A 27937-nucleotide genomic window follows, 5' to 3' on the forward strand; every position below is an offset into this window, starting at 1 on the left:
GACATGTTGCTTTTTTTTACTTGTAACACAATAAATGAGGAAGGTTTGTTCATGTCCCCCCCACGGAGAGGTCCAAGGCATTATCAATAAAGCCAAGATGAAGCAGTCACTACATGTCAAGCACAGAGAAAGATTTCATGTACAGAGATAAAAGTTTTGCATCCACGAGTTGATACTCAAATGAGATGGTCGATGAGGTCTACACATTTATTTGGCCACTTCCACACTAGTGGGTTTTCGAATCGCGATCTTGCTTTAGATGCGAATTAAGCCCTAAAATAAAAGTTAAACTTGCACTATTTTGACATGAGGTATGAGCGTCAGCAGAAAGTCTACTGGCAACTCTAAGGTCGTTTGTCTCGTCGTAGCAAAGATTACATGAGGTGTTGGAAAACTGCCATTAATCTCATCGAGATGTCAACGTGAAAAAGGCATTATAAACCAATGAAGCGGAGGCTAAAAAATAGCCAAAGGTTACCAAACAAAAACCTACTAGTGTGGATGTTGCCGATACGTACACTGGCAGGTATGAACGCCAGCGATGTTAGTTCAACTTCACACGAAACATTAGTTTCCCAGGGAACTACAGCAGTAAGATTATCGTAGGAGAGTAAAAAGGACATTATTTCTTATAGGCAATGAAAAAATAAAAGGTTTTATAAAATGGAAATACTCACACAGATAAATGAATTTACAAACTACAACTACATATATTTTTTTCATCTCTCGACCAACCAAAAGCTGCTTCGCTAACATCTCAACATTTCTGTTAGTCTTGTTATTAGTATGCAAGATTAAAATATAGTCTCGATGCTCCTTGGTCCCCTGACAGGTGCGATACTCGTGTAATACGGTCCAGCTCGGTCCGAACATCAGTCCAAAGAGAAAAGGATCACACTGAACCGGATGATTGTTTTGTGAAGCACGCTAAGAACATCGGGAGTCACTGATGCTACTTTACAGGAGACGGGATGCTTGTCTGTTATTGCCAAAGACAACTAAAGTGCATGCTGCTTCTACCCACTAACACAATGGCTTGTACAGTAATTCATAAAACATATATTAATATATTACTTAAACCTAAAATGCAGCTCGAGTTTGCAGCACAATGAGTCAGTGTCGTATACTACGTATACACTCTTTTCTTTCAAACAAAGTGCTGGAAGTATTCCAATAATAAAATAAAATAAAAATAACTTGTTGTCAAAAATAACAAATGAGGACATTATCTTGTTTGTGAGCTGTAAGAACGATAAAATAAATAAATGATTTCGAATTTTCCTTCAAAATACTCATTGATTTGACAATAGTGGTTCGATAGATATTTGGCACTTCTTTAAGCTTCCCCCCATGTAAAGCAAACAGCGAAGACCTGAACTCTTCATTTGGACAGGCATCCAACTACTCAGCATGGCTGGAGTGATATTTTCCTTTTTTTTTCGTCAGGAGCACTTAAGTTGTTGTTTTTTCCTCATCACCAAATACATGAACCAGTTAAAAACTAAACAATAATGCCAAACTTTGTCACGTTAATGCTATTGTCAGTAAAAAGTTAAGGGTGAAACACTAAATCTCACTGCATAGAACCCGTCACAAACTTTGCAAAATGTGTGATTTAAACGACACACGAGAGAAAAAAAAAGTGTCACAACATGGACAAAAAATTGGTCCAAATTCTCTAATGTTTCTGCACATTTTCTCTTCCTTTACGTATATGTGTATGAATACATCATTCAACTAAAGATGAATGATGAGATGTCAAGGTGACACATCTTATTATTTAGATCATTACTTTAACCTTTATGGACTTTTAGATGTGGAGATGTACAAGATAGTGCCGAGTGTTGTCAGCTTTTTTCCCAAGACTGGTTTAATAGAACGTTTTTGAAAGAGAAAACAGAAAGTTTCCTGAAATAATTTGTATCGTTGACTTTGTTACCAAAGCAATGTTTGCTGAACAGATTAGATTAGAAACACACAAATGATTACACGATTAAGGAGATGAGACATGCAAATTCTGAATTGCCTGGAGTATTTCTGTCTTTCGTAATCACTTGGAAACTTGAGGACTCAAAATCCTCAAAAAAGTTAAATATGACACTTATAAAAGTAACTGCCAGTAGCGTAAATTCAACATTTAGCTTCAGCTTTCGTTGTTATGTTGTTAAATCAGAGAATATTTTAACGTCACAGCTGTAAACATGAGTCCAACTGCCCTGTTGCCACTCACAGTTCCACTACTAATGGGATGTTTCTTTCCTTTTTATTTGATTTCAGTCTCTAATATAAATACATTTTAAGATAACCATTGGTTCTGCCAATTTTAAAATTAAAGTTATTTATAGTTAAACGCTAGAAATCAGTCTAATTAGAGCTAAATGAGTAATATTTGCATGACAGTTGAATATTTTCAGCTAAATTATATAACAGTGGGGTTTATTTATTTATTTTAAATGATCAGGATTAGTTATAGTTTAATGGAGTACATTTTAACTTTTGTAGGGTGTATTTGATCATGAGGAAAATGTTGAGAAAGTGAACAACTGAGCTGGTTAGCTATCTGTGTGCACCTACATTTCTCCATCACTGGTTAAAGGCCTTTATTTCTTCATAACAGAAGGCAGCCCAAAACATGATTGAAGTGTTCATATTTAAAACCATATCATTGTCTTATGTTCTCTTAATGACCCACCTAAGGTAACGTGTCGACACTATTCAAGTTCTGGCCAGAGTGGTAAAGAATTAAGACATTTTGTCCAGAACACGATGAGTCTTGGTTGCTGTGTTTGCAAAGAAGACATCTGTGTTTGTGGAAATGAAGGAGTTTGATGCTTGGATTGGTCATTGCTGCTCTGTTCCATCGTACACCAGTCAGAATTCATCTATGGAGATTTTCATGAGAGCTGGCGAGGGTGTCGTTAAATTATTGATCGTTGACTTTTAGATGTTGATAACCAAAGATAAATAAAAGATTGAGATGAAGTAGATTGGCCCCATTACCAACATTTAAAGTAGACTGTCGGTGTTTTGTCGCTGAGTTCTCTTCAGATCAGGACTAAACAACAGAAAATCTTGAAGTTCTCCACTTGTATTTAAGGATGTATTTTACTTCTTACATATTCGTAAATGGCCACTGATGTAATAAACCGGTGGGTTATTCAGAGGTCATAAAACAATGACCTTGTATAATACCTAAAGAAAAAAATACTGTTATGTACAGATCATAAAAATATGACCACACCCAAGACCAATTCGGTCTTCGATATCCTAACATGAACGTCTGGCAGCAAATCATAGGGCATCAGTTTCTATGAGCGGTGACTTTCTTTGGTTACAAACATAAGGGTCAAAAACATAATAGTCTTCCTCCTTAGTTATGCTCCCTGGGTGATGTCGAGGATCGTGGCCACTCTACCTAACATGTTTCCCAAAACAATAATTTTGACTCATCATTTATCTTCTTTCAAAAATAGGCCCTCTTGTCCTCACACATAGAAAATTGCATACCAGAAGAAGACGGTGGTCAACGTCAAGATAAACGACGGTCAAGGCAACAGGGAGGTTAAATACGTCTTTACAAACTGAGGTGTTTTCCAGAAAGATGTTCTTGCCCGGCTCAGACTAATGGTCCCTCTATATGGAGCTTTAAAGGGAGGTTCAGTGAGTGTAAAAAGAAAATGTGTGCTGTGAGAGCACTTATGATATTGTTTGAAACATCACATTTGGACATCATTGAATATATTTAAGAAAAGAGGTATGATGGACCCTAGTTTGTTTGCTTGTGCTTATACCATGGCGCAGTTGTGGTTTTTAAGAGTAAGTTTTCCGCCAATACATTGTGTAGATTATTGTCGACTTTTAATGAGCCAAGGTCATTGGTACTGTATACGAAACACAGCTGTCTTTAACACTAAATTAGTAATATAACTATAGTATTATACTTGTTCTTAAAGGCTCTTTCTATGAGTTGATAAAATAAATGTCTGCAGAAACAACCAGGGTAAAGTTAGCATCAAAACTTAATATGTTTGGTGAACTGTGCTCATCAATCTGTAGAACTAATCAAACACATGTAGCTCAAGGTTAAAATGCTCTTCTGTGGTGTTTTCGACAAAGACAATCCAATCTTGAGGTTGACTCAAGTCACCTTGGATAACTAACTGTAGTTTCCTGTGACGTCTGGTAGTCAGTAGTATGAATTTATTCTCAACTCACTATGAGTTTATTCTTAACTCTGACTGGGAAACAAAGAAGTCTGCAGTCAGGCGAGTACTGCTAGTAATACTAGCTAAGCTAAGCTGCCGTTTCATGGTAAGCCATAGACTTCCTGTTTTAGCTGCCAAATATCCCTCAAATCGTTTCTTCTAATGCATTTGCCTGGATTATCACTTATTTTTTAGGTTATGTCTAAAACATACACCCAAGAGGTAACAAAACATCCGTTCTACTGTATATCTTGTCGATGTAATACGTCTTCATTTAATGTCCAGTGTCTTTTATTTCAGGCAGAGATTCCGTCTCTATCCTGTGCCATGGTATAACGCTCTACTGCCAACTTTTATAAAAGTTTCCTTGTGTTCTACCTATACAGGAAACAATGTCCATCAATACTTTTGCATCACGTTAAAATTAAAACCTAAAACTTTATGCATTTATGAACTGTATATCTCACTTCCTCTCCTTTATCAGATGGAACGGCATCGTGTTCTTGTCAAGCATTAGCATTCAGATTGACATTATGCTTTTGTTTAACCATTAAAACTGAAGCCTAGATTTCAATCTCAGAATTAGCAGTTAGTTTTGCAAAGTTACAGTGAAAACATTAAATTAGTCACAATCACGCACATGTATATTTACAATTAAAATTCCAGAAAAATAAAGACAAAAAAGCTAAGACGTAAGCTCGACTGCAACAGAGGACGATGTTCATTTCGTCAACACATTTTTTTTGTTGTATATATGTGTGGCTGATGATCGTTGCTAGATAGTACCCATCGAGATCAGGGTACGGGGATTATGTTTGATCTTTGACTCTTCCTTCAATTGAATTTAAGGTAATTTAAAGTGCCTTCAGTGTTGTGCAGTTTTCGTAACCCAACTTGTTCACGTGATAAAAATGTATGTATTTACAGATGGGTATATGTTTGACAAACCTCTCACAACTTGTCCCGCCTTGAGGTTTCTGAGTTACATCTCTGCTACACTGACATGCCCAGCAGGCTCACTACCGCAGTACAGCGTTTTAAAGTCATACCATAAACATGCAACACAACCCAGATTTAAGTTCTGCTTAAGGAAGTCCAACTCAACGGTCATCAGATGGTTGTTTTTGGAGGTGGTTTGGAGAGTTAGGAATGGCCACAGTGTAGGAAGGTCCACACAACCAGGTGGTTTCCAGGTTTGATGGTAAACCAAGACATTGGTCAACGTAATAGAAATACCAGTAGCAGTCGGGGTTTAAATACCAGCATGGGATCTGATTGGATGATTTCCTGTTGGTTTACTACACAGCTACACTTTCCGAGCATTACCCACCTATTGAAATAAATTCTTCTTGAAACATTATGCCGTCACTCTAAATATGATGATCAAGCGTATACAAAATAAAGTACCAACTACTTAAATTATTATTTTCTTAATATATCTACTATCTCAACGTTGTCAAATTTCCGAAAGACTTTGTTTGCTTGTTTTCTGTCTCCTGAGGCTAGAAGCTTGCTATATATTTCGGTTTAAGTAAAATTGAGCTGTGTCCATTCCGCCTTGTCTACAACTCGTCTGAACGCCCTTCTATTTGCGCTGCCGCCACTAGATGACGTCTGACTCCACCACACATTGCTCCGCATACTCCTTCACCAGCTCCACCCTCAGGGTCTTCTGGCAGAAGTCGGCCATGGCCCTCCACAGAGTCGGCTCCAGGAACATCTGGCACATCACGTGGCCGTTCAGGGCGTTGGTGTGGCGCTGGAGGTGGCACACGAACTGCTGCCTCACCAGCTCCAGGCTGTTACCGAACATGTCGATGTTCAGGTAATACCTGCACGAAGACATGACAGGATTTAATTCCAACCAAAAACTGGATTTTTTTCTGCCTAAAAAGGAAAGCAATGATTTGGGAAGTTATACAGGTAAATTTATTTAGTTACCGAGATCTTTATTTGTCGAAGCTTTTCGAAAGTTGGTGAATATTTCATGTGTCAAACTCATGGTGTGTTGAGGTGACCAATAAAGATGGTAGTGTTTAAGATAAGATAAATAAATATTGAAGTAAACGATTATACAGTGACTTCCAATACGAGCAAATGTGGTGTTAAAGGAAAGGAACTTGCTTGAGTGTTTATCACTCCTGTGACTCCAAGAATATATATATTTAATATACCATTTGTTTTTTATTGTATCTTTTTCGGTGTGGTTAAGTAGAATTCTTGAAGTTATTTGAGGTTACATAACTTATATTAAAAAAAAATTGTATGGTATACAAAATTATCGTTTAGCTATTTAATTTTTACAGCAATAGCTTCCAACTATGAAGGTTTAGTTCAACCAAAATTCAAACTTCACTCATTTTCTACTCACTCTTATGTCGACTAAGGGTTTGGATTATTTTCAGAGTAATCTGTTCTTTTAAAAGCTATGGACAAAAATGTTTGTTCATTTTAATGTAGCGACTGGAGCTCAGTTTTCTTTATCTTCGTCCAAAAGGACACTTAAAAACATCCATTAACCTCCGTAATGCTCGTCTGTGACGTCACTCTTGGATTGAAGCCTCGACACGAGGATTAGTTCTTCTGTCTTTATCGCTTGTTATACTTTCTGCTACAAACAATCTTACAACCTTTTTTGGAAAAAGGTTAAGGCAAAGACAACTGAGCTCCATTGGTTTCATTAAAATGAACATACATTTTTGTCGATAACTCTAAACTATAACTCTAAAAAGATCAGATTACTCTGAAAATAATTCCAACCCTTAAGTAAAAAAAAAAGAAAATAAGTGAAGTTTGAATTTTGGGTGAACTATCACTTTAATAAAAAAGGAGAGGGAAAGTTACCAGTCATCGCCGATCGGAACACGAAAAGGAAAAGTACAGAGACTGGCCACGCTCGGGTTTGACTCGTCGTCCACCATCCAGTCGATGTCCTTCTTCATCAGGGTGTCCATGTTGTTGGCCAGGAGCTTGTACGGCTGCCAATCCTGGATGATGGTGGCATTGGGGAGGACCCCTTGCATCAGGTCGGTGGTCAGAAAGAGCTGCTGGAGGGCGGGTGGGTCCAGACGCACTGGCAGAGGGGGGGATGAAGGCTTGGAATTGCCAACAAGACCCAGTTCAGCCAGGCGAAGCTTCACATCCTCTGCCTTAAAGCGTACCAGCAGGATCCCCTTTGAACGTCAACATCACCGGGTTAATAAAAACACTTCAAGCTTGAATGAAACACATATCTGTGAGAGGCTTTGAAGATAGTTGTACTGTATGTATTTTTATAAAATCATACTGTGCCGTGATGTCCTCAGAAAAGTAATGAACTAGTTTCTATTGCAGAGAGCCAAAGGTGGGGGACACTAAGGTCACACATACAGACCTCTTTAGGTAAAAAATCGGTTCAATTATTTTTTATTTCTTTTGGGTTATTCAATTATTAATCATTAAAATAGTAGAATTCTTCTCATCTTGTAGAATTTACTTTATATATATTATATAATATTTCCAAAAAACAATACTGCACATAGAAATGTTCTCTTTATACGGTAGCATAAGAGCTAATGAGTTACATGCATGAATCGTCAGATCAGTAAAAGATACATTTGTCCTCCTCATGGTGGCGCTGTTGTAGAGCATGAAAAACTGCTCCAACAAACCCTACTTAATATGAGGATGTGTCTTTTTTTTTTTTTTTTTTAAAGTTTGCATTGATGTACCTGTTTGGTGATAAGCCGGTACTTCTGGAAGTCCTTAGGCCCAAGTTTGTCATCGCGGGTCAGGCGACACACCTTGACGTCGGGATACTTGGACTTCACAAGCTCGTTGCAAAAGCGCAGCAGGACCCCTGCCACGCCTTTGCCTCGTTCCTGCGGGGCCACACGAAGACCCTCCACCAGCATCGTCTCGCCATCATCGATGACACACACCGACTCCAGAGCAATCTGCAGCAGAAGAAACACACCAACATTTGTTGACTTGATTATCATCCAACGCTTGAGGCCAGTCTTTACAGCAGTGCCAGGTTTTTAAGTGTCAACTGACAGTGACAACTGAGCTCCAGTCTCTACATTAAAATGAACAAACATTTTTGTCTATAACTCTAAAAAGAACAGATTCATCTGAAATATCTTTATGATTTTCTCATTAGTAAATAAATTGTAGATTTTCTGAACTATACAATCATTTCCAAGACGAACCAATGGCAGATCAGAGATGAATTCTGTTCAAGGCTCTATTGAGCACTCTTTCCTAAGACCATATATCAAAATACTATTAAAGATAAAGTTATCAGTATTTCCAAAAAACACTGAGGCAGGCCATTTGTGAGACAAAACTTTCCTTATGTTGTCACGCCAAGCCCTCCTCCCAGTTCTCCTAGCCCAGATTAAATGCAATTTGAGGTCATATATGATGAAAAGTTCAATATAAATAACAATTATTTGTATTATTATGATTATTATTATTATTAATGAACATTTAGAAATAACATCAATCAAATATACATGTGTAAAGATTTGTATAGATTTCTCTCAAATGACCTCCTGTAAGTGGTTTTTTAAAGAGGGAATACATTTGAGTAGGATTTGTGTACATATATATGTTTTAGTGTTACAGGTTCAAAGCTTACAATGAAAACGTATAAGCCAAAACATTTGGGTTTTTACTGTATAATATACACCTGTCAAACTCAAAATGTTTCTCAAAATTAAAGTACATTGATGTCCAATGTTCCTATTGTGACCTACAGTCTAAAATGCCTGTTTTTACAATATTTTAAGGAACAAAGACGATCCCTGTCAACCATCAGACTCAGACGATGGAGGAATTCAATGTGTTTGATGAAGGAGAACAAACACAGATAATAATTATAACAATAAGACTCGTACTTCCTCTTACAGTTTGTTAAATAAATAGTTTGTTAACCTAAACTTTTAAAAGGTTTTGGTCTATTCTTCGATACCCCTGCTCTAATATATGACACGGTTACCATAAGGGTTTTGCGAAGTCTGCACAAGCATTGAGATTCATTCATGGGAATTATTAGTTAAACATCTTGATAATATTAACTCAACAAACACGAGAATCTGGAAGATATGTCCACCCACCACTTTTTCCTGTTTGCGTGCCAGTATGACAGTCCGGTTGGTCTCCCGGAGCCAGCTGGTGTACCTGGTGGGCAGGTAGTCAAGACCTCCATAGATATCCTGGCTCATGGCCATGATGTCCTCAAAGTCCTCCTCAGTGGCCACAGTAAACTGAAGACCTGCCTGAGACAGGGACTCTGGGAGCTGGGGCAGAATTAGGCTGGTATCGATCTTCATCTTGAAATAACTGATGAGATAAAGTGGAGGAGACGTTATCATAGCGACCTTGAAGACAACATCACCGACTTCTCTAGTGACTTCCAGTGTCAGGTGAAGTAATTGTGCATGTTCAGCCACACAGATCAAATAAAAAGACCGTGTTGAAAGCAGAGTGGGTGGTAGCAGGTATTTTTATTTAAACAGAAATATGCTCATTGAAGATACTTTCAGCAGGCATTCATATTTTTGATGAATTGCTCAAGGTTAATACTTGAGTTCCCAAGACACCCCTGTGGCCTTTGAGAGCATGTGGTTGAACCACAACATTGGCATCCACCCTTTAACAGTCATGGCAGCCCACGCTATCAGCCCTTTTAGCTACTCAGCAGTCAGGATGTATCGTAAGTTTAGAACAGTTGTTTTAATCACTTCTGCCACATTGCTGCTATTTTTATCATGTTACTTTCCCAGGCCGCTCGAGCAGATCTGATAAGAATGACCTAGCATCCAAATAGGACAAGAAATGTTGACCAACAAGAGACAAAATATAAAATATTTTTGTGTTAAAGTTTCATAAAGTGGATAAAACAAACATATTAAACCTCAAATAATCTAATCTGTAATGAAGAATTGTGATATTGAGACTTTTGTTTAGACAAAAGAACCTAAAGCAATTAATTTATTGTCCATTTTATATTTTAAAAGTATTAATATATAATGTTTTGTTTGTTTAAAATATAGCTGCTCCAATTCGTTGGTTTATTAAGATGTATAAATAATCTCTAAGGTATAACAATGATAGTGGAGGGAATAAGTATTTGATCTCCCACTGGTTTTGTTAGTTTGCCGACTGACAAAGAAATGAACGATCCCTATGTTCAATGGCAGGTTCATTTTAACAGTGAGAGACAGAATATCAAAAAGAAAATCCAGAATCACATTAAAAAATCATTTGCATTTCATTGAGTGAAATAAGTATTTTTGATCTTGGTGGAGAAACTCTTGGTGGCAAGTTCAGAAGTCAGATGTTTCTTGTAGTTGATGATCAGGTTTGCATGCATCCCAGGATGAATTTGGGACCACTCCTCTTTGTAGATCCTCTCCAAAACCTTAAGGTTCTGAGGCTGTCACTTGGCAACTCGAAGCTTCAGCTCCATCCACAGATTTTCTATAGGATTAAGGTCTAGACACTGGTTAGGCCAATGCATGACCTTAATGTGCTTCTTTTTGAGCCTTTGTTGTCTTGGCTATATGTTTTAGTTCATCGTCCTGATGAAGACTGAAGACCCCCGACCCATTTGAAGTGTGACTAAGAATAGGAGGATTTCACGGTAAAAGGCCCTATCCATCTTGTCCTCGCTGTGGTGAAGTTGACCTGTCCCTCCAAACACTTTGAATCAAATTGATACCAAAGTGCTTGATATTGGTCTCATCTGAACACATCACCTTCTCCAAATCCTTCTCTAAATCATTCAGGTGTTCAAACTTCCGACGGGTCTGTACATGTGTCTTCTTGAGCAGGGAGACATTACAGACGCTGCTGGATTAATCCATTACTGTCTAGTGTGTTACCAACGGTTTTCTTGGTCACTCTGGCCCCAGCGTCCTTGAGATAATAAACAAGGTACTCCGGTTCTAGGCTGATCCCTCACCTTTTCATGATCATTGATACCACGAGGTGAGATCTTGCGTGGAGCCCGAGACCGAGGGAGACTGACGGTTCTTCCATTTTGGAATAATCGCACCGACAGTTGTCTCCTTTTCACCCAGCTTCTTGTCAATAGTCTTGTAGACCCTTCCGGCCTTGAGCAGGTCTAAACTCCTGTCTCTGATATCCCTAGACAGCTTTTTGGACTTGCCCACGATGAAGAGGTTGGTGTCGGATTGATTGATTCTGTGGAGAGCTGTCTTTTCTTAAGGTAAGGAATACTTTCTTAAAGTGAAAGAACTGATGTGTGGGAGTCATTGCGGAGTTTGGAGAATTCTGTGGGAGCCAGAATTCTTTATGGTTGGTGGGGGATCCAATACTTATTTCACTCATTGAAATGCAAATTATTTTTTTTATTTTTCTGGATTTTCTTTTTGATATCCGATCACTCAATGTTACAATGAAGCTGCCATTAAACGTAGAGACCATTCATTTGATCAAATACTTATTTCCTCCACTGTATATGTAAATATCCATCTACGTCTGACATGATTAATTAAATGAAAAAGAATCTTAACAAATGAAGCAAAGTACAGAGATAGAATGAAAAAATGAGGAAATCATATTATGATCAGAATAGAGTTTTTTCATTTACTTTCTGCTATAAGATGTAATCAATGAACACCAGGAAGAAAACAAGGATTTGTTTGAATCTAAGGTTCACAAGAAGTGAAAATAACGTTTAAAAAAAATGTACACACTCCTCTGTGTAATAAGATTACGTAATAGACTCGTGTTTTCACTGAGTTTAAATCACAACAGACACAAGCCGGAGACTGGCATCTATCGTGATCCTGGTCTTTGCTCCTAAACCCTCTAAATCCAAACTCTCGCCCTCCTAATCCCACCGCTAATACTCTCTGATACCAGGTCCACACTGCGACAGGAAAACATTGGGAAACACTTTCGCCAAAAGTAGATGGTGAGGATCATAAAGCCTATTTTAATTATTCAGATATGTTTTTAATCATAAGCAAAAACCAGAGCAACAAATTTGCTTTACTAATCTCACCTCTGCGGTGGTGAGACCTCAACACACTCCAACCTCATTTTCAGAGTCAAAGATTCACGTCTAACAACACATTCCAATGAACTGTAACGGTACTGTTTACCATTTACTACTTTTAAATGTTGCATTTAAATGTTTGGTAGGTAAAAAACTGTCTTTGTATTATCGAACACAGTCCTTGATATATTTGTACTAGTTTCCATCGTTATTTGTGTGGAGATTACCAGAGGACACTAGCAAAAACAAGAACACAAAAACAAAGGTTTATTTTAGTTTATTCGTTTTTAAAGAGTGAAGTGGTTGAGCTCTCACCAACATCGTTTCTAGTAGTTTGTGGAAGATCAGCCCTCAGACAAAACAATAACAGAATTTGGCAATAAAGTTGAAGCTTTTAATGAGGATATAAAGCATCAATGAAGTAGTTCAGTGAGATCAAATAAAATAAAATACAAGCATGCATCTGAAGAGGCCATACAAAGAAAGATGATACAGCGATTCTTACAACATATTCAAGTTACAACACTGTGTTACATATTAGCTTAGGCTGGGCAATATAGAGTTTGTTTTTTTACAATAAGTTTGGAAACAAATTCAGGACATCATTTTGTATCACACATATTCAAGTGTGCTTGGTCTTGTGACGCGGTGTCTGCAGCCAAACCTGTGGAAAAAGCAAGGTTGTGTGATATCGCAAGATCTCGAGCCCCCTTAACATAGAGTTGATAAACAGAATTAGTTTCTAATGATGTTAATATTTCTTTAATTTGGTCCCGGGTGTCTATTCCTACTTTGACGGAGGAAGTATTAGAGAAAAGTTCCCCCACCCTTCTCTCAAATTCCTCTTGTATGCGCCATCTAAATAGGTTTTTGTGATCCCATAGCAATCAGAACACGCATGACCACTTCCGTATACACTGGCATTAACATGCCTATGCTGTAACCACATAGCAATCTGTTTACAAGCCCCTTTAACAAAACTTGTCAAATCCCCTGCTCTTCGGCCTTCAACGTTTGTTTTTCCAAAAGTGTTTGTTTGACATCTTCATTTGGACAATTTATACACGTTGACATTATGCTTTCTCTTATCTTCCTAAGACATATAAAACACACACATAAAGACACAGAGACAGACACACGTCCAAAATCTCCAATGTGACTAGTTTTATATGAAGCTCGAAAGGATTCATTTATGAAGGAATGAAAGTAAAAATGAAAGTGATTACCTGTCTCATCCAATTATCTTTTCCACTCGTAATGTCTATTTCCTGAAACACAATTTATTGCCATGGCATTATCAAGTATAATCGCCTCGAAAAAAGCTCTTGGAAACTCCCTGTTTATCCGGAAACAGTCTGCAGTCAAGGTATTGGTGACAGTCAAATACATGAAGCGGTCGAACAACTCAGTCCTAATAGATGTGTCTGATCTGATGGATAGCTTTGATGGTCTTGGTCATCACATCCACATGGTAGCACACGCTACCGTGCTTGATCGCGCCACACAACATCTGAGAACGACTCCTAATAGACTCTTTTTATCAGTCCCCCAGAAGCACAAATGTTGTGGCACAATTTTAAGTGTGGCTGTTTACCAGAGGACACGATTCCACAACAGATTCCATCTTCACAAGCGGTGCAACTAAAATCGGCTTCGGTTTGAGGTCGCTTCTATCCTACACACATTTCAGGTGTGTTAACACAAGAACACTAACGTGGTCAACGTGATCCAATGACTATAGAAACACAGAAACAAAAAAACAATGTGGGCTGTAGAGGGTTTCAGGTCTACAGTTGAATAAAGCTACAATTGGAAAAGAAAATCTACGGGGGGGAAAACAGAGCAGCATTGTTTCAATCACTTAGGCTTTGCTGGCTTTGTCCGAAAATGGCATGTTGAATAATGTGCGTGACTAGTGTTTTAAATCGTTGCCTAAACATATTTCAGGAGCATTTCATGTTCATCCCTGAATTACAGTTTTTTTCAAGTAGATTCAAGTAGAGAGTGCGGATTAGCTTCTGCCATGTGGTTTATATGTCTGATCAGCAGCATAAGGAGAAGAATTAAGGATCCTAAATGGTCTCAATGGGATATGAAGTGAGGACCAGAGGAGTAGTGATGGGCTAATGAAGCTTCATGAAGCACTGTCATATTCTCTCAAAGCTTAGCAGTAATAATGATATGAATGACATCTATTGGACTCAGTGTCTCCAACCATGAGCGGCGGAAACCAATTGCAGACGAACTTTATACGTGGAATACATTTAAATTGAATCACTAACAAGTCATCCAACAATAGGTAAATACCAAACAAACAGAGTCCAATATCTCAGTCCAAAAACCAAAGCAGCCACCACACCGGGGAATATAGCAAGTAAGTAATAGTTATTTGTAAAGCGCTTTTCTAAGGAAACTAAGGAAAGACCTGGGTCACTGCGAATAAAGCCCTATAGGAAAAATCCAATTGATGATGAGGTCCAGTTAGTAAACTCGGGGGTTGATGGTAAAAGAGAACACAGAGAAAACACAAGTGGGACATAAGAGCTATCATAACAATGCTTCATGAAGATTCATCCAGCAGTCACCGTTGAAGAGCAGCTGAGACTGGCGACCTCAGTGTGAAGAGAATCATTAAAGCTGCCTCGGTGTCACATCCATATCAACCAAAATGTATGTTTAGAACGGGCTTTGGTTGTCGATCGTCACATATCTCTATGCATATGAATATAATAACTATAGTACCCAGCCCTCAGGTTTAATCATAGAGATGAAGCATACAGTTAATAACAAAAAAAAGACAAAAATCATAAAAATGTAAAAGATAATAAGCTAGAATGTTAGGATAGTTTGGAAGCTGCATGCATAATTATTTCCATTTCAAGAAAACATTTCTTCCACTAGAGGGTAAGAAAACATTGAGGTGAGATTGGTATAAATAATTTAAAAATATATATTGTCATACTTTATATTTTATTGAAATTAGAGTTGCCTTTCTTTTTTGAAGTCTTTGCAATTATAGGTGAAAATAATAAATATCTGATTAGGTAATGTTGCCTTGATTGTTTAGGACCTTAAAAGAAATCTGATTTTAGCTCCTAAAGTAATAATAAAAATACACGTTAATCCAACCAAAAACAAACAATAAGTCCAACTAATGATACAATCAAAGCTGGAATAAGCAGACGTTGTCAAGCAAACTCAAGAGAATTCAACACGTATCCATGTGTTCTACAAGATGATGGCTGACACAAAACAAGGTCTTGGAAGACTAAACAAAGCAAGCAGGATTCCACCTGTCGAGTACTACGAAAGAGGAGGATGGGGTTGTAAAATAAATATTTTAAAGCGGTCGTGCGAAGCCGAATGTCGGCGCACTGTCAAGTACTTCCCTCAGTTTTCACTGAGACTAAGAGGCGGAGGGGGTTCTCCTTGATGAAAGATGGATGAAGGCGATGAGAAAGATGAAGAGAGTGCAAGACAGGTTGAGAAAAAGAAATGATCAAGTAAAACAATGACTGGATTTGAAAAATCATGCCAGAAATATAAATACTAAACTATACTTTCACGCCTGCTAATGCAAATAAATCACCATTTATTCTCCACACTTTATTCTACTGTAACAATGTGGACCGAGCCAGAGGGATGAGCTCGCTTTGGCTCTTTTATATCCATTAATAAGAATATAATTCATCGAAGAACATAAATGAGCTTCTTCACAAGATTCTCAAGAGGGAGAATGGAGTGAAAAGAAAGATGAATAAAATGTAAAGTACAATTAAAGGAACCCAATTAAAACACATTCTAGAACATTTATTGTATCTTCTTAAATAAAGATTGAATTATGATTATGAATGATCAAATTATTATTATTTTCTTAAAGAAATAACTTTTTCTTGGGAAAAAAATCCTGAATAATAAGTTGGTACATTATTATGTTAATGTGAAATTTCCCTTTGTTTTTATGATAAATATCCTGTGAGGCAAACGTTGTTTATCCACCTTATTAGGAGTATTTCTCCTTTAAGTTGAAGTATTAGGTATTAATTGCTTTAGAATCAGAATCTTGTATTATCAGCATTGCAAACGCAACATATGAGTTAGTTGTGGTGGCATTACGGAATAAACCAAGGAAATAATATAAATGAAATAAAACTAAAACAAAACAATAAAATAAATTCAAATAAAATAAGGCACATTACCATAAAATGACATAAATTATGAATAATAATTCATTGTAGTTAAATAAATTACGTTTAACTTAACAATATTTATGACAACAGCAACATCATGAATATTTTTAAATTATTAAATTAAATTATTATTCATTATTTATTCAATACTATACATAAATATGTTATTTATTTATATCATTCATATGAATAATAAATTGCATTTTATGTTAATACATCTTATTTAATTTAAATGTTAATGTTAATGTATTATTATTTATATCTTTATTTCATTCATAATATTTCCTTGGTTTATATTGTACTGTGACCACAACAAACTCCTGTATTCGCTTTTATAACAGAAACCTTCATTTCATAAAACTATACTAACATTTTATGATATATTGTCCATATATATCATTGTATTGTAAGGGCCGTAGTACTACTAAAGTCCATCCTGATAACTCATTTTAAATTAAAAGTAATAAAAATAATGCGATTCAGCTTGCTGTTGTTATATAATGTTAGATAAATCATTATCAGGTAAATATATTTCAGTTGATATGATTCATGGAGCCTGATTAGAATAGCTTGGCCTTCAGATAACACGTATTTAAATATACTTTATCTCTTTGTAAAACAGCTACCGTGGACTAAATACTTTTGAGTGAGATAGAGATAATATTGTGTGGGAAGAGCGACCTCGGTGAGTATATAGGACCATGAAACGTTAAGATGAACGAAACATTGGGGAACAATTATCGTAGTTAAAACGTTCCTGAGATGGAAATTTAACTAAATTTAGTTTTCCCCCTGATCAATTCATCATAAATATGAGTACACATCTTATCTACCATCTCGGCTGAGGACCAGGATGTTTGCCTGTGAGGGGGGGGCAGGTTGTTATTCTTCCAAGAGAGGAGTTGAATGCAGAAAAGCTAGACATGTTCAAATAATCTATTATTGGGCCATGTGAGCTGTGGGGGCTTTTGTAGTAAAAACAATGTCTGGTCACAGCAGTCGCGTACACATAGGGAGCGCTGGTACTTTTCCATCATGCTTCGGTGCTTTAGGTTGAGCTGTTAGGCTCGGCCGGGCTGGTCACAGCCATGCTATTTTGTTTTTGCATTTTTCTGTCTGACATTCTCTCACACACTCATTGAGTCACTCTATTCACTTGCTCGTGTACAGGCCAGAAAAGAGGCAGGAAGTAACCCTTTGGCTGGCGGAGCTCTCCAAACAAAGTGGAATCTGGCACACGTGCAAAAGACCAGCGACTGGCAACAAGGCCACAGGATTTAAGTGGCCTTGTTGAATGTGACAAACATTTTGGTAGCGCGAACTGAAAGTATAAATATGTTTGTTCACGTGTTATTTCAATGGTAATCATGGTAGGTAACCTGGTTGACATAAATATAAAGTTAAGTTGCAATCCCATAAAATTAAGATTATCCGATTTCCTTTCAGTAAAAGTTTCTCCATTTTGTTAAATGTTCTTAATCTTCTATGTTGCTGTCAACAGCATATACTGTGGTACAATTGCTGAATACAGACACATAAACAATACTTTATCTGTTCAATCTGGTTTTTTATATTTTATATTTTGGACAGAAACTATTGACTCCATTTAGTTGAGATATTTGAAAATGTCACATTTGCTAATAAGAATTATATCATCCATTTTCCTAAATGTTTGGCAAGAATCTCAACTCTGACCCGACACATTCCATACATCAATAGTTTCTAATATTTCTGAGATTCGGTCAAATTGTTTACAGTAAAAACAAAGGACAACAAACCAACTCTAATAGAAAGAATAGCATCGGCGAGTCATTTAATCCATTAGCAGCTTCTCACTCGGCTCATCATCCTGCAGCTTCCTTTTAATTCAACTTTACCTAAAATCTAGAAGGTATTTTACACCTGGTAACCAGTCGTGCGAGGGTCTAACGGTGACACTGTCCAGATTCCATCTATTTAGACTACCCTGCCAGCTGTCGGGAGCCACCCCCCCCCCCACCCCCCGAACACAAAAAGAAACCTGAGCACATCACTTCTTTGAGAACCTCAAGAATACAAAACTCAGAGAAACACACCATGTCTTGGGAAGTTTTTCCTGTTGGTCAACTGACGAAAACATGGACACCAAAATGACTCAAGTCTCCGGGGGCAGGTCCTCGGCTCCAGCGGACTCATGCCTGAAGGCTCCATGCGGACGCAAACACATAAGCAGAGCACTCTGGTGCTCGATAGCAGGCTCCCAGTCATTTTTCCCCACTTGGTCCTATACATGAAACAAACCATTGACACAGAGGCACCAGAGAATGATTAGTCGGTAAATCTGAGCAAAATTGCTTTTAGTTTAAATATATATTAAAAAAGAAACATGTGTAAAGCTCAGTTATTGTTTTTTTCTTAACTGCATGCATACTTCCTATTTTACGAAAAGCATATCCCAAGGGATCGACAAAGTTCTATTTGATTATCTAACTCCAATTTTTAAGGTTATATAATTGAGAGAAAAAAGTATCTTTTTTTTTATTCACATATGTATCATGTTGTTGAAAAAATAACTTAAATGTTATTATTTTGTATTTATTATCATTCAAACTACCATATTTATAACTCAAAAATAAGAATAACCTTTCTTTTTTCAACCTTATCAGAAAGGAGTATTTCTTTAAGTTGAAGTTAAATGACTTCTTATTTATGGTAATGTAATAAACCACAAGATCAAACAACAGAAAGTAAGAAACCTTCATTCAGTAAAAAATATTAGTATTTTATTATATACTGTATATATATTAATATTCTCTTCCAACGTCCAAACTAATGTTTTACTACAATACTCATTTTTAAATAAAAAAAGATACTTCCTTATGTTGGCTTGTTTAAATCGATAATTTAGGATATTTCCTCATCTGGTTATTAGATTTCTGTTTGTTAAAAAATGTAAATAATGGACAATAGCTCCACGATTTATCTCTGCTACTGTCCTTGAAGGATGATTTACAGACGTATCTTGGCCTTCACACGAGAGAATAATCTGTAACAGACCAAAGCGTCTCCACAGATGGGTGTCGTGTGAGGAGTGAGGTCACGACATGAATTACCGATGTTGTCGTACCCTCATTTTTAATCCATTTGTGAAGCACCTTGAGACTTTAATAGAAGTAGTGGGGCAATTTACCTCAACATTAAAAACACAATGGATGAACACTTTTATGTTTATAAAATCAAATTGAGACTTTTTAATGACATTAAAATTCTCTCTTTGGATGGAGTTTCTTATGTAAGTCATGTGCAGTGTTTTGTTATCAACTGATGATTTGTGTTAATAAAACTGACTATGCAACAATTACATTTACAATATCATCAACGATCAAGTTTTTTTTCTAGTATTTGAAATATGGGGAGTCTGTAAACTCGTTTTTTTTTTTTTATTAAATTTGTTTTTGGCGCCATCTACTGGTTCAAACATGCAACCATCGTGACCCAGTAATGGACATTATTTTGTGAATTCAATTGAAAGAAGGAAGCATAATTGTTACACGTTAAGATAGTAACAAATCTAACAATAAATACACTTCAAAATATTAACACTTGGCAGCTTTGCTCTAAAATAAAAAATACACCGTTTGATGTTTGACACTTTATTATCTAAAAAGGGGGTCACTACCCTTTTTAGTGTACATTTGCTTTTGTCATCTTCTTTGACTCCTTCATCTTCTGAATGGATCTAAAAGAAACATAATCAGAAACAGATGAAATGTCATTTAAGTGCACAACAAGAAAAAAATCAATGAATGAAAATAGTGATTTATTTTTTATTATTATTTATTTTAAACTGTAATAACAAGATATATATTGCATGCTGTTTGAATTACCCGTTGCCATTATTTAAATATTAGAAAGACACTATTTTTACCAAATGCATGAACTGAGAAAGTGTAACTAAAAAAAAGGTTCTTCATGACTTGAAAATGAAATCACATTGACTCACCTTGAGCGTCACAGTGAAGGTCGTGGAACGGCAGCTGATCAATCATTAACCAAACTGATCAAACTTTTCCTCGCAGCACTCACAGAGCGCTCAGTAACGGTCTAAGACGACCATCTGTATAATTTACGGGTCGCGAGTCGAACACCGGATGCATTATTCAGTGCGGCGCAGCAGTAATACAACAGCAATCAAACCACCATCAATCCGTGTAATGTCACTTTCACAGATTGTTACTTTGTATGACGTTTCTTTACCTTGGAAAACACTATCACGTTCTAATGTTCTGAATATGCAACATTACTGTAAAAATGTAGCTACATTTTGTGAGTTTCATAACTGCTCGCAGTCTTTCAGCCAACCTTGAGCTGGCTTAATTTTTATTTATATATTTACTTACAACTGTGTTTCTCTGACTCATCTTCTTCTTGGACGCATTTATTATTTTTGTATCTTCAAAATGTGAAGGGTATTTCATATTTAAATCTACTAGTAATTTAACCTCAATTTAGCTCCGAGCTAATCCCCTCACTGTGTTGTTAGATAACACATGACAAAAGTACAAAAAATGTATTTTCGGCAACATGTTTTGAACAAAACTCCTAATGTCTTATACATGGTATATTTGTTAAAATGATGCGATTCAACTATCTAGATGTTTTTTCCTTGGTGTCTTACCTTATCTTAATACGCAAAAAAAGCTTTCAACATTCAAGGATACATTCTATCAGGCCTGGTAGGATCATTTAAAGTTATACAGGGCAGGAATCAGGACAGCCAGAGCCAGCTATTACTCATCACTTATAGAAGAAAATAAGAATAACCCTAGGTTCTTATTCAGCTCTGTAGCCAGGCTGACACAGCAGCAGTGAATTCATAAACTTTTTTAATTAAAAAAAAACTCAACTATTAGAGGAAAGATTCAAGACCTTGAGACTTGTCTCTTGGATCTATTCCCACATGGCTTCAGCACAGAGACCTCCCTAGTAATGACCAGCTAATGGCCACTGATCAGGGCTATGTTTCGGTACCTGTCCTTCTGGACCTCATATTTCACACCAGCACCCTCCATGGACTCTATACTCTTCTCTCTCGCTATATTCTCGCGCCTCCGTCTGGTTCTGCTCAAGGTTGTGCCTTTTAAAGGGACGTGTTTCCTGGCAACTGTCATGATGGGATTCACTCATTGTTGATTCACTGGAATCAGTTTTTCTTTTTTATCTCATATCTTATTCAAACTATATAAGTGTCTTGAGATAACTTTGAATTTTTAAATTACACTTTAAATAGTTCAGGCTTAAAGGGATTTTCTCCTCACCCTCATGTCGACTAAGGGGTTGTGATTATTTTCAAAAAAATCATCCGTGTCTTTTTTGAGATACAAGCAGGGATTTAAGTCCATACGACGGTCGCGACTCGAGCTCACATTTCGTCCCCTTAAAAAACATCCAAACCGCTCCATACTGCTCGTCTGTAACGTCCCTCTTGTATTGAAGACATGAGTCTATATTTTGAGTTTATTTGAAGCGAAACCTCTCAGTGTCTCGGGGTAAATCCTGCGCAACCTCTCAGTTTTCTCAACAATTTCAGGGCTTCAAAACAAGACGTTACAGACGAGCAGTACGGAGATGTTTGGATGTTTTAACATGTCTTTTTTGGACCAAGACAACTGAGCTCCAGTCGCTACTACATTAAAATGAACAAACATTTTGGTCAAAAAACATCAGATGACTCTGGAAATAATCCCGACTCTTCATCGGCATGAGGGCGAGCAGTCAATGAGTGACATTTACCTTCGGAGCTTCTAGTCACCGGACGGCTGCAGGATCATCCCTCGTCATGCACGTGTGCACCGGCGCTGACGTCTCATGACTCAAGAAAAATCTCTCAGCAGACCCAAAGGAAATGTTACCACGTCACCCCGACGTTACTTCTTCCTTCTCCTGAGCGAGTAAATATAACCGAGGGTCGCGGGGAGCGTGGTGTGTGCGGGGGATGGTGAGGGATTATCCGTGTGTCATTACACCGACCGGCAGCCGTGGGCGTCATAAAATATGATAAAACGGCCAAAGAAAGAGAGTTATGTGAGCTTTTTTTTTTAAGCGTGAAGGCGAGAGGTTAGGCGCCCCCCCACCGGGACAAATTCCCTGATTTGACTTTGCGGCAGTTGGTCACGAGTTAGGCTCGACAATAAAAACTACTCAGGCGGACAGCGTTCCTCCTCGTCTCCCGCCGGTCTCCTCCGACACTGTGACAAAGCCGGCATCACCTTGTGGCCCGGTCGTGACCCGTCACCCTGTTTTTCGAACCACAATTCCATTCTTTGTTTTTAACATCGCCTCGATTGACTTCCGTGACTTTTCTTTTCGGATGACAGTGAGCCATTGTTTTGAATGGTATCTGGAGCTTAACGGATAGAAACACATGCGTCAAACTCCCCATCAGTGGATTTTAATTCAGCTGACTCACAGAACGAAACCGCGACATTTCCGGCATCCTAATATAAAACGTGCCGACGGATCACCCCCCTCCCCGGCTCCCATCTTTCTACCATCCCCCCCTTTCTCCTCCTCCTTCTGCTGCATGAGCCCCCTTCTAAATCTGTCCGTCCATGCACCTCCTCCCCCCCACTCCCCCCTCCCAGGACTCCCCTCTGCAGTGCAGCACCTATACGGTCATTAATCTGCGAGGTCGTCCATCTACGACACCCCCGTGCTCCTCCGTGTTGACGTCACATCTCGTCTTTGTTTCCCTGACTTTAATCTCGTGGTGATAAGTCGCCTTCCTTTTCATAATAAATCCACAATTCACCCATTTTATTGCTGCATGTTTAGGTCGTCGCGTCCGTCACCATAGCTACCATTTGGCTGGTCTTTTGCCACTTTGCATGAAATCCACCATAAATGGTCAATACAGGAAAAAAAGAGACGATCGTACGTTTTCCACATTTTTAGCTACGAATGATTTTGTTTTATTAAGCATTAAAATGTAACTAAATCAAAACTTTCGAGCTTGAATCCATCAAACCCATTAGAACACATTATTTTAAGCCTTTTACGAAAATGTTAAAATTCATTATTTCCATGTTATGTAAATGTTTCTGTATTTATAAATTGAATAAAACACTTAAAAGAATCTGGTCCTAAATTAAAATATATATTTCTACAAAGGTTTTCTTTTAATTTAATAAATCTTAACTATGATGTGCTGACATATGACCACAAGGAAAACTGGGGGGTGGGGGGGCACTCAATCATTTTGACCACAATCAGCCTCCCCCTGACCCCCATACAGGACTCCCTTAAGGGTACTCAGTTGTGAGAGAAAAGGAATAAATAAAACAGAAGGTGCTTCAAGGACACTTTGGTTTAGTCTCTTTATTTCTGATATTTTTCTGTTTTTTTTCAAATAACGAAATTAAGAAGAAAAATGCCTTAAGTGACTGAAAATCGAATGTTTTTTAGCATTTTTTTCCGTTAGAAAATCAAAATGGGAGGTAATAATAGAACGCCTCTTCCATGAACGTTTACTGTAGGTACTTCTTTTGACGCATCATCGTTATGCCCTATTTCCAGAGGAGGGTAAGCATATTAGATTAGATTAGATTAGATTAGATTGATTTACTTAATCCCTCTATATGACCCTTTTTCCCATGACACCATCCTGTCGGTCGTGGTCAGGAAACCCAGGAACACCTCCTCGTGGACGGACTCGCTCTCACTGAGAACGTCTCGTCATTGAGCCTAATGTTGGTCGATCGATGCATCAACCGTTCATAAGCGGCTCTTTTGACTTCCAGATAACTGAGCATTGTTTCTGCCGTTCCTGTAATGACCGGCATTAACGTTCACTCCTTGTCTTCTGGATCAATGGAAGTGTGATTATCCGGACGGTGGAGAGACAGACGGTTAATGTGTACAACAACAGCGATGGATGTGTCGTTTTTGCTTCCAAACTCACTTCAACAACAGCTTCGTGAAATCACGTTGGATAGCAAACATTTTTGAACATCTTCATCCCTCTCTTTATATATTTCTACTTCTCTCTCTGGAAGAAAGTCAGACTTCCATTAACACACTAAGTGCCATGTGACGTCAATGAATACTGCTGCTCTCAATAATTACATCCTGTAACTGAACTACAGTAAGTAGGTTTTATGCTATAAATAGTAATACAAACTTTCATTTAGGGGAATTAAGCCGATTGAACGATAACACTATTGAATATCAGTTCTGTGACTTAGGATGATATTGTTTTTGCAAGAAAACTACTTAAATAACATTATGGTGTGTGTGTCGCTTCTGAACAGAAGGAGAGGTAATGAATTAAAGGTGAAGTTACGGGTTTATTAAAGTAAAGTAGATTAAAGTGGTCCATTAGAAGACCCCGAACACGACACACTGTCCTCCATTTTGAGCGCTCCGATGCAATGTAGGGTGTCCCATTTCTATTAAAGATGAAGGGGAAGCGGCCATCTGTGGCACACTCACAGGGATAATCATAAATTCCCTTTTCTGTATTTCAACTGACCAGATTGATTGATCGTGTGCTACTTGCATCGCAATATTTGAAGGCAAGGGGAATAAATACACATGTGAGAAGTTGGGTCGGGATGAAAGAAAAGACTTTTGAATTGTGCGGATCATTTTGCAACGGATTGCCTTTTTTGACTAACTTGAATAAACGTGACATTCAAACGGTATCGGAGCTTTGGAAGTCTCAATATATTCAAGGCTCAGTTGCGATTCCTGAAGAACGGACTAAACGAAGCAGTGGATCTGGAGTGGTCCAGTTACAGGGAAGGTAATGGGATCCGGACGGATCAGTGTGCAGGGGGTGTTTGGGTCGCGCTGAAAAGATGCATTAGTAATTTAGATCAAATCAGTCTGAGTGATCGCCTTTTTTTTTTTAAGAATGAGCTTTTATGTTTACTTTACATCCTCTTCACGACTGACTGTTTGGCTTTAGAGCTTCAACCCAGTCTCAGCTGACAGCAGGTCTAAAATCTACTTAAACGATCATTTATGATTCAGTTCTGGATACATTCTTTCGACGTTAAACGTCGTATTCGAGCCTAAACATGAGAGAGAGGTTAGGGTGCGATTGTTACCGATTCAATTATCCTGATTTATTGGTTTCACTTCATCAGCTCATAGCACTTTTATTGGCCACGGCTGACCTTGTGAGGCGACCTTGACAACTCACGAGACTTGATTAACGTTGTTGTTTCGATTCAATGCAATTTAGAATATTTCACATTATTTGACATTTATGGTCTGAAATAAAATACAACTTAAAGTGTTCTGGTCGAAACAATCTACTGCACTTTACAAGATGAATCGATCAGACAGTGAGTGGATTATCTTTCTAACTACATCTATTCTTATTTCAAACGTGTATTCAGTTGAATTCATGAAATCATACTTATGAGGTGATGATGATTATCAGCTCAAGACTGACTGACAATCCTTGCTTACATAAAAAAAAGGTATTTTTATATCAGGAGTATCGTTTCAAATTATATTTTCAAAACAAGTGCTAGTACAGTGGCCTAAGGTATGATATTGTTCGCTATATCCTGTCGGCTTGATATGGACTTCCACGCGGTTTAAACATAATATTGACCAGACGAAGTTTTCCCTATTTTTAGCGACGATGTCAATAAAAGTTGTCGCCGTAATAACGGCCCCTCTATGGGACGATGACAGCGGTTATTGTTAACTGATCCATAAACACTTGTTTTGCTTCTATAACCGGAGTATTTACCCGTGTTTTCGGGTCTCTTTGAATACATTCAAGGTTGTAACGTTGAACTTGTCTACGCTGGTGATCCTTTAAAATACACCAGTAACCCTGTATTAATGTGTGTAATATGATGCAGACGTGTCGGCTCAACAATGCACACGTCCAGTTGGACGAGAGCATTTGAATAAATAGAGAAAAAAAAACGCATTTTAGCATAAATAGATGCTCCGTGTGTCAGTACGTGGATGCGTCGTATGAAACAATGAACCGCTTTGTCTTCACTTTAACAATCCAACAATGCACACAACGTCCTGACACGAGTGGAAGTCGGACGCTCGACCGCACATTGATATATTAACGCAATTCATTCATTCATCAAGTTATCTTATTTTATTTTGATTTATTTTTTATGAACAATTGCTGTATTTGCTGTGGCTATTGGGAAAAAAACGGAAGGAGACCTCCTGAGCGATCAATAAAGTTCTACCTTAACTTACCTTAAGTTTGCATCTGGGAACAATTGATTATTTTTGCCTTGAGCGTCACGTGTCTCGCGCCACATATTGACGATCAATAATACTCGTCTTGCTACGAGTTTAATGGGTTGATAGAAGGATTTTTGTCCCACTTAAGATGTAAATGAGTGATTCATATTTAAGGCGGTTCCACGCCAACGACTGGGACAAAAAAGCCAAATAATCAATAGAAGGGACAACAAATCTAACAATAATATTGATCTCACTTTAATCCAAGCCACTCCCTTGTTAACGCACGGATTGATTGGTTGTTAAAAAATACCACAATAAGTCAAATGTGTTCCTCGTCACTGGGATCAATGGAAATACAACATTATCAGCGAAAGAGGAAAATAATTCACATATTGCTGCCTGTGTGTGTGTTCAATACTTTCAGATTTCGACCTTTTTTTTTCTCAAAAGAACCAAAATTAAAAAGGAACTTGAGGACATTTTCTACTCGTTGTAAGACGTACAGACAGGAATGTTTTCCCAACACAGCGTTAATCAGGTTGCATCGGAAAATTACTGCCATGGCAGACGAATGAACAGACAGTGTCGTGAAGATAAGATGAAACTTTAGTCTTGATATATGTTTACACTAATGATGTGAAACCAAATACACACTAAACATATTGTCAATGTGTCACTGATACATTATTATTATTGGAAATTAAGGCTAAATTGAAATAATATGTTTTTGTTCAGAAAGAATCTGGTTGATTCTGAAAATAATTGAATTTAAATGACTTTATTCCGTTTCATTGTGACGAAGGCAAATGTCGGCTCCCGGGTAACAATAGCGAGCAGATCAAGTGCTAGAAAAGGAGCCACTGTTGGGTCAGAACTCGGTCAGTGTTGGTGTGAAAACGTGATCGAAACACTGATGAATTCAGACACACTGAGCTACACACACAAAAAAAGGGGGAGAAAAAGGGGGAGACAACATAATCCCACAAACCCATTCAGGCACGATTCACAGCATCATGTCACACTATTGCGTAATAGAAGATTAAAAGTGAACAATACCAGCCGCTCACAATTCAGGCCTTCTTGGCACCAGTGGCCCGCGTCTGGTACTGTTCCTGAGGACTCCCTCCTGGAGGGACCTCCGCTAACTAAACCGGGCGGGCTGGAGCCTCTCGCGGCCTCAGCTGAGCGGGTCTTACCGCGGATGTGGGACCGGCGTCGGGCGTCCTTGGTGTCGGTGGCGGTCGGAGGATGCGAGTCGGTGTCACGAGCTGATGCACGAGCGGCTCGAGCTGCTGATGAAGAAAAAGACAGAACCTGCT

At 37.9% G+C, this 27937-nt stretch overlaps 1 protein-coding gene across 3 annotated transcripts; it reads right to left on the bottom strand.

Annotated features, from left to right (window-relative positions):
* On the bottom strand, window positions 1–27937 carry nat16 (N-acetyltransferase 16). Of its 3 annotated transcripts, XM_087788603.1 has the most exons (6): window positions 27815–27937; window positions 18482–18669; window positions 9305–9530; window positions 7916–8140; window positions 7050–7378; window positions 1–6037 (listed from the first exon to the last, which is right to left on the bottom strand). In XM_087788603.1, exons 2-6 carry the CDS (start codon window positions 18523–18525, stop codon window positions 5809–5811), a joined length of 1053 nt encoding a protein of 350 aa, XP_087644729.1. In that variant the 5' UTR covers window positions 18526–18669; window positions 27815–27937; the 3' UTR covers window positions 1–5808. The 3 variants fall into 3 exon arrangements, with proteins under 3 accessions (XP_087644729.1, XP_087644730.1, XP_087644728.1); XM_087788604.1 differs by lacking the exon at window positions 18482–18669 and having other exon boundaries at window positions 27815–27936; XM_087788602.1 differs by lacking the exon at window positions 27815–27937 and having other exon boundaries at window positions 18482–18736.

The sequence above is a fragment of the Callionymus lyra genome, chromosome 4 (assembly GCF_982586985.1).
Source record: "Callionymus lyra chromosome 4, fCalLyr1.hap1.1, whole genome shotgun sequence".
Taxonomy (NCBI): domain Eukaryota; kingdom Metazoa; phylum Chordata; class Actinopteri; order Syngnathiformes; family Callionymidae; genus Callionymus; species Callionymus lyra.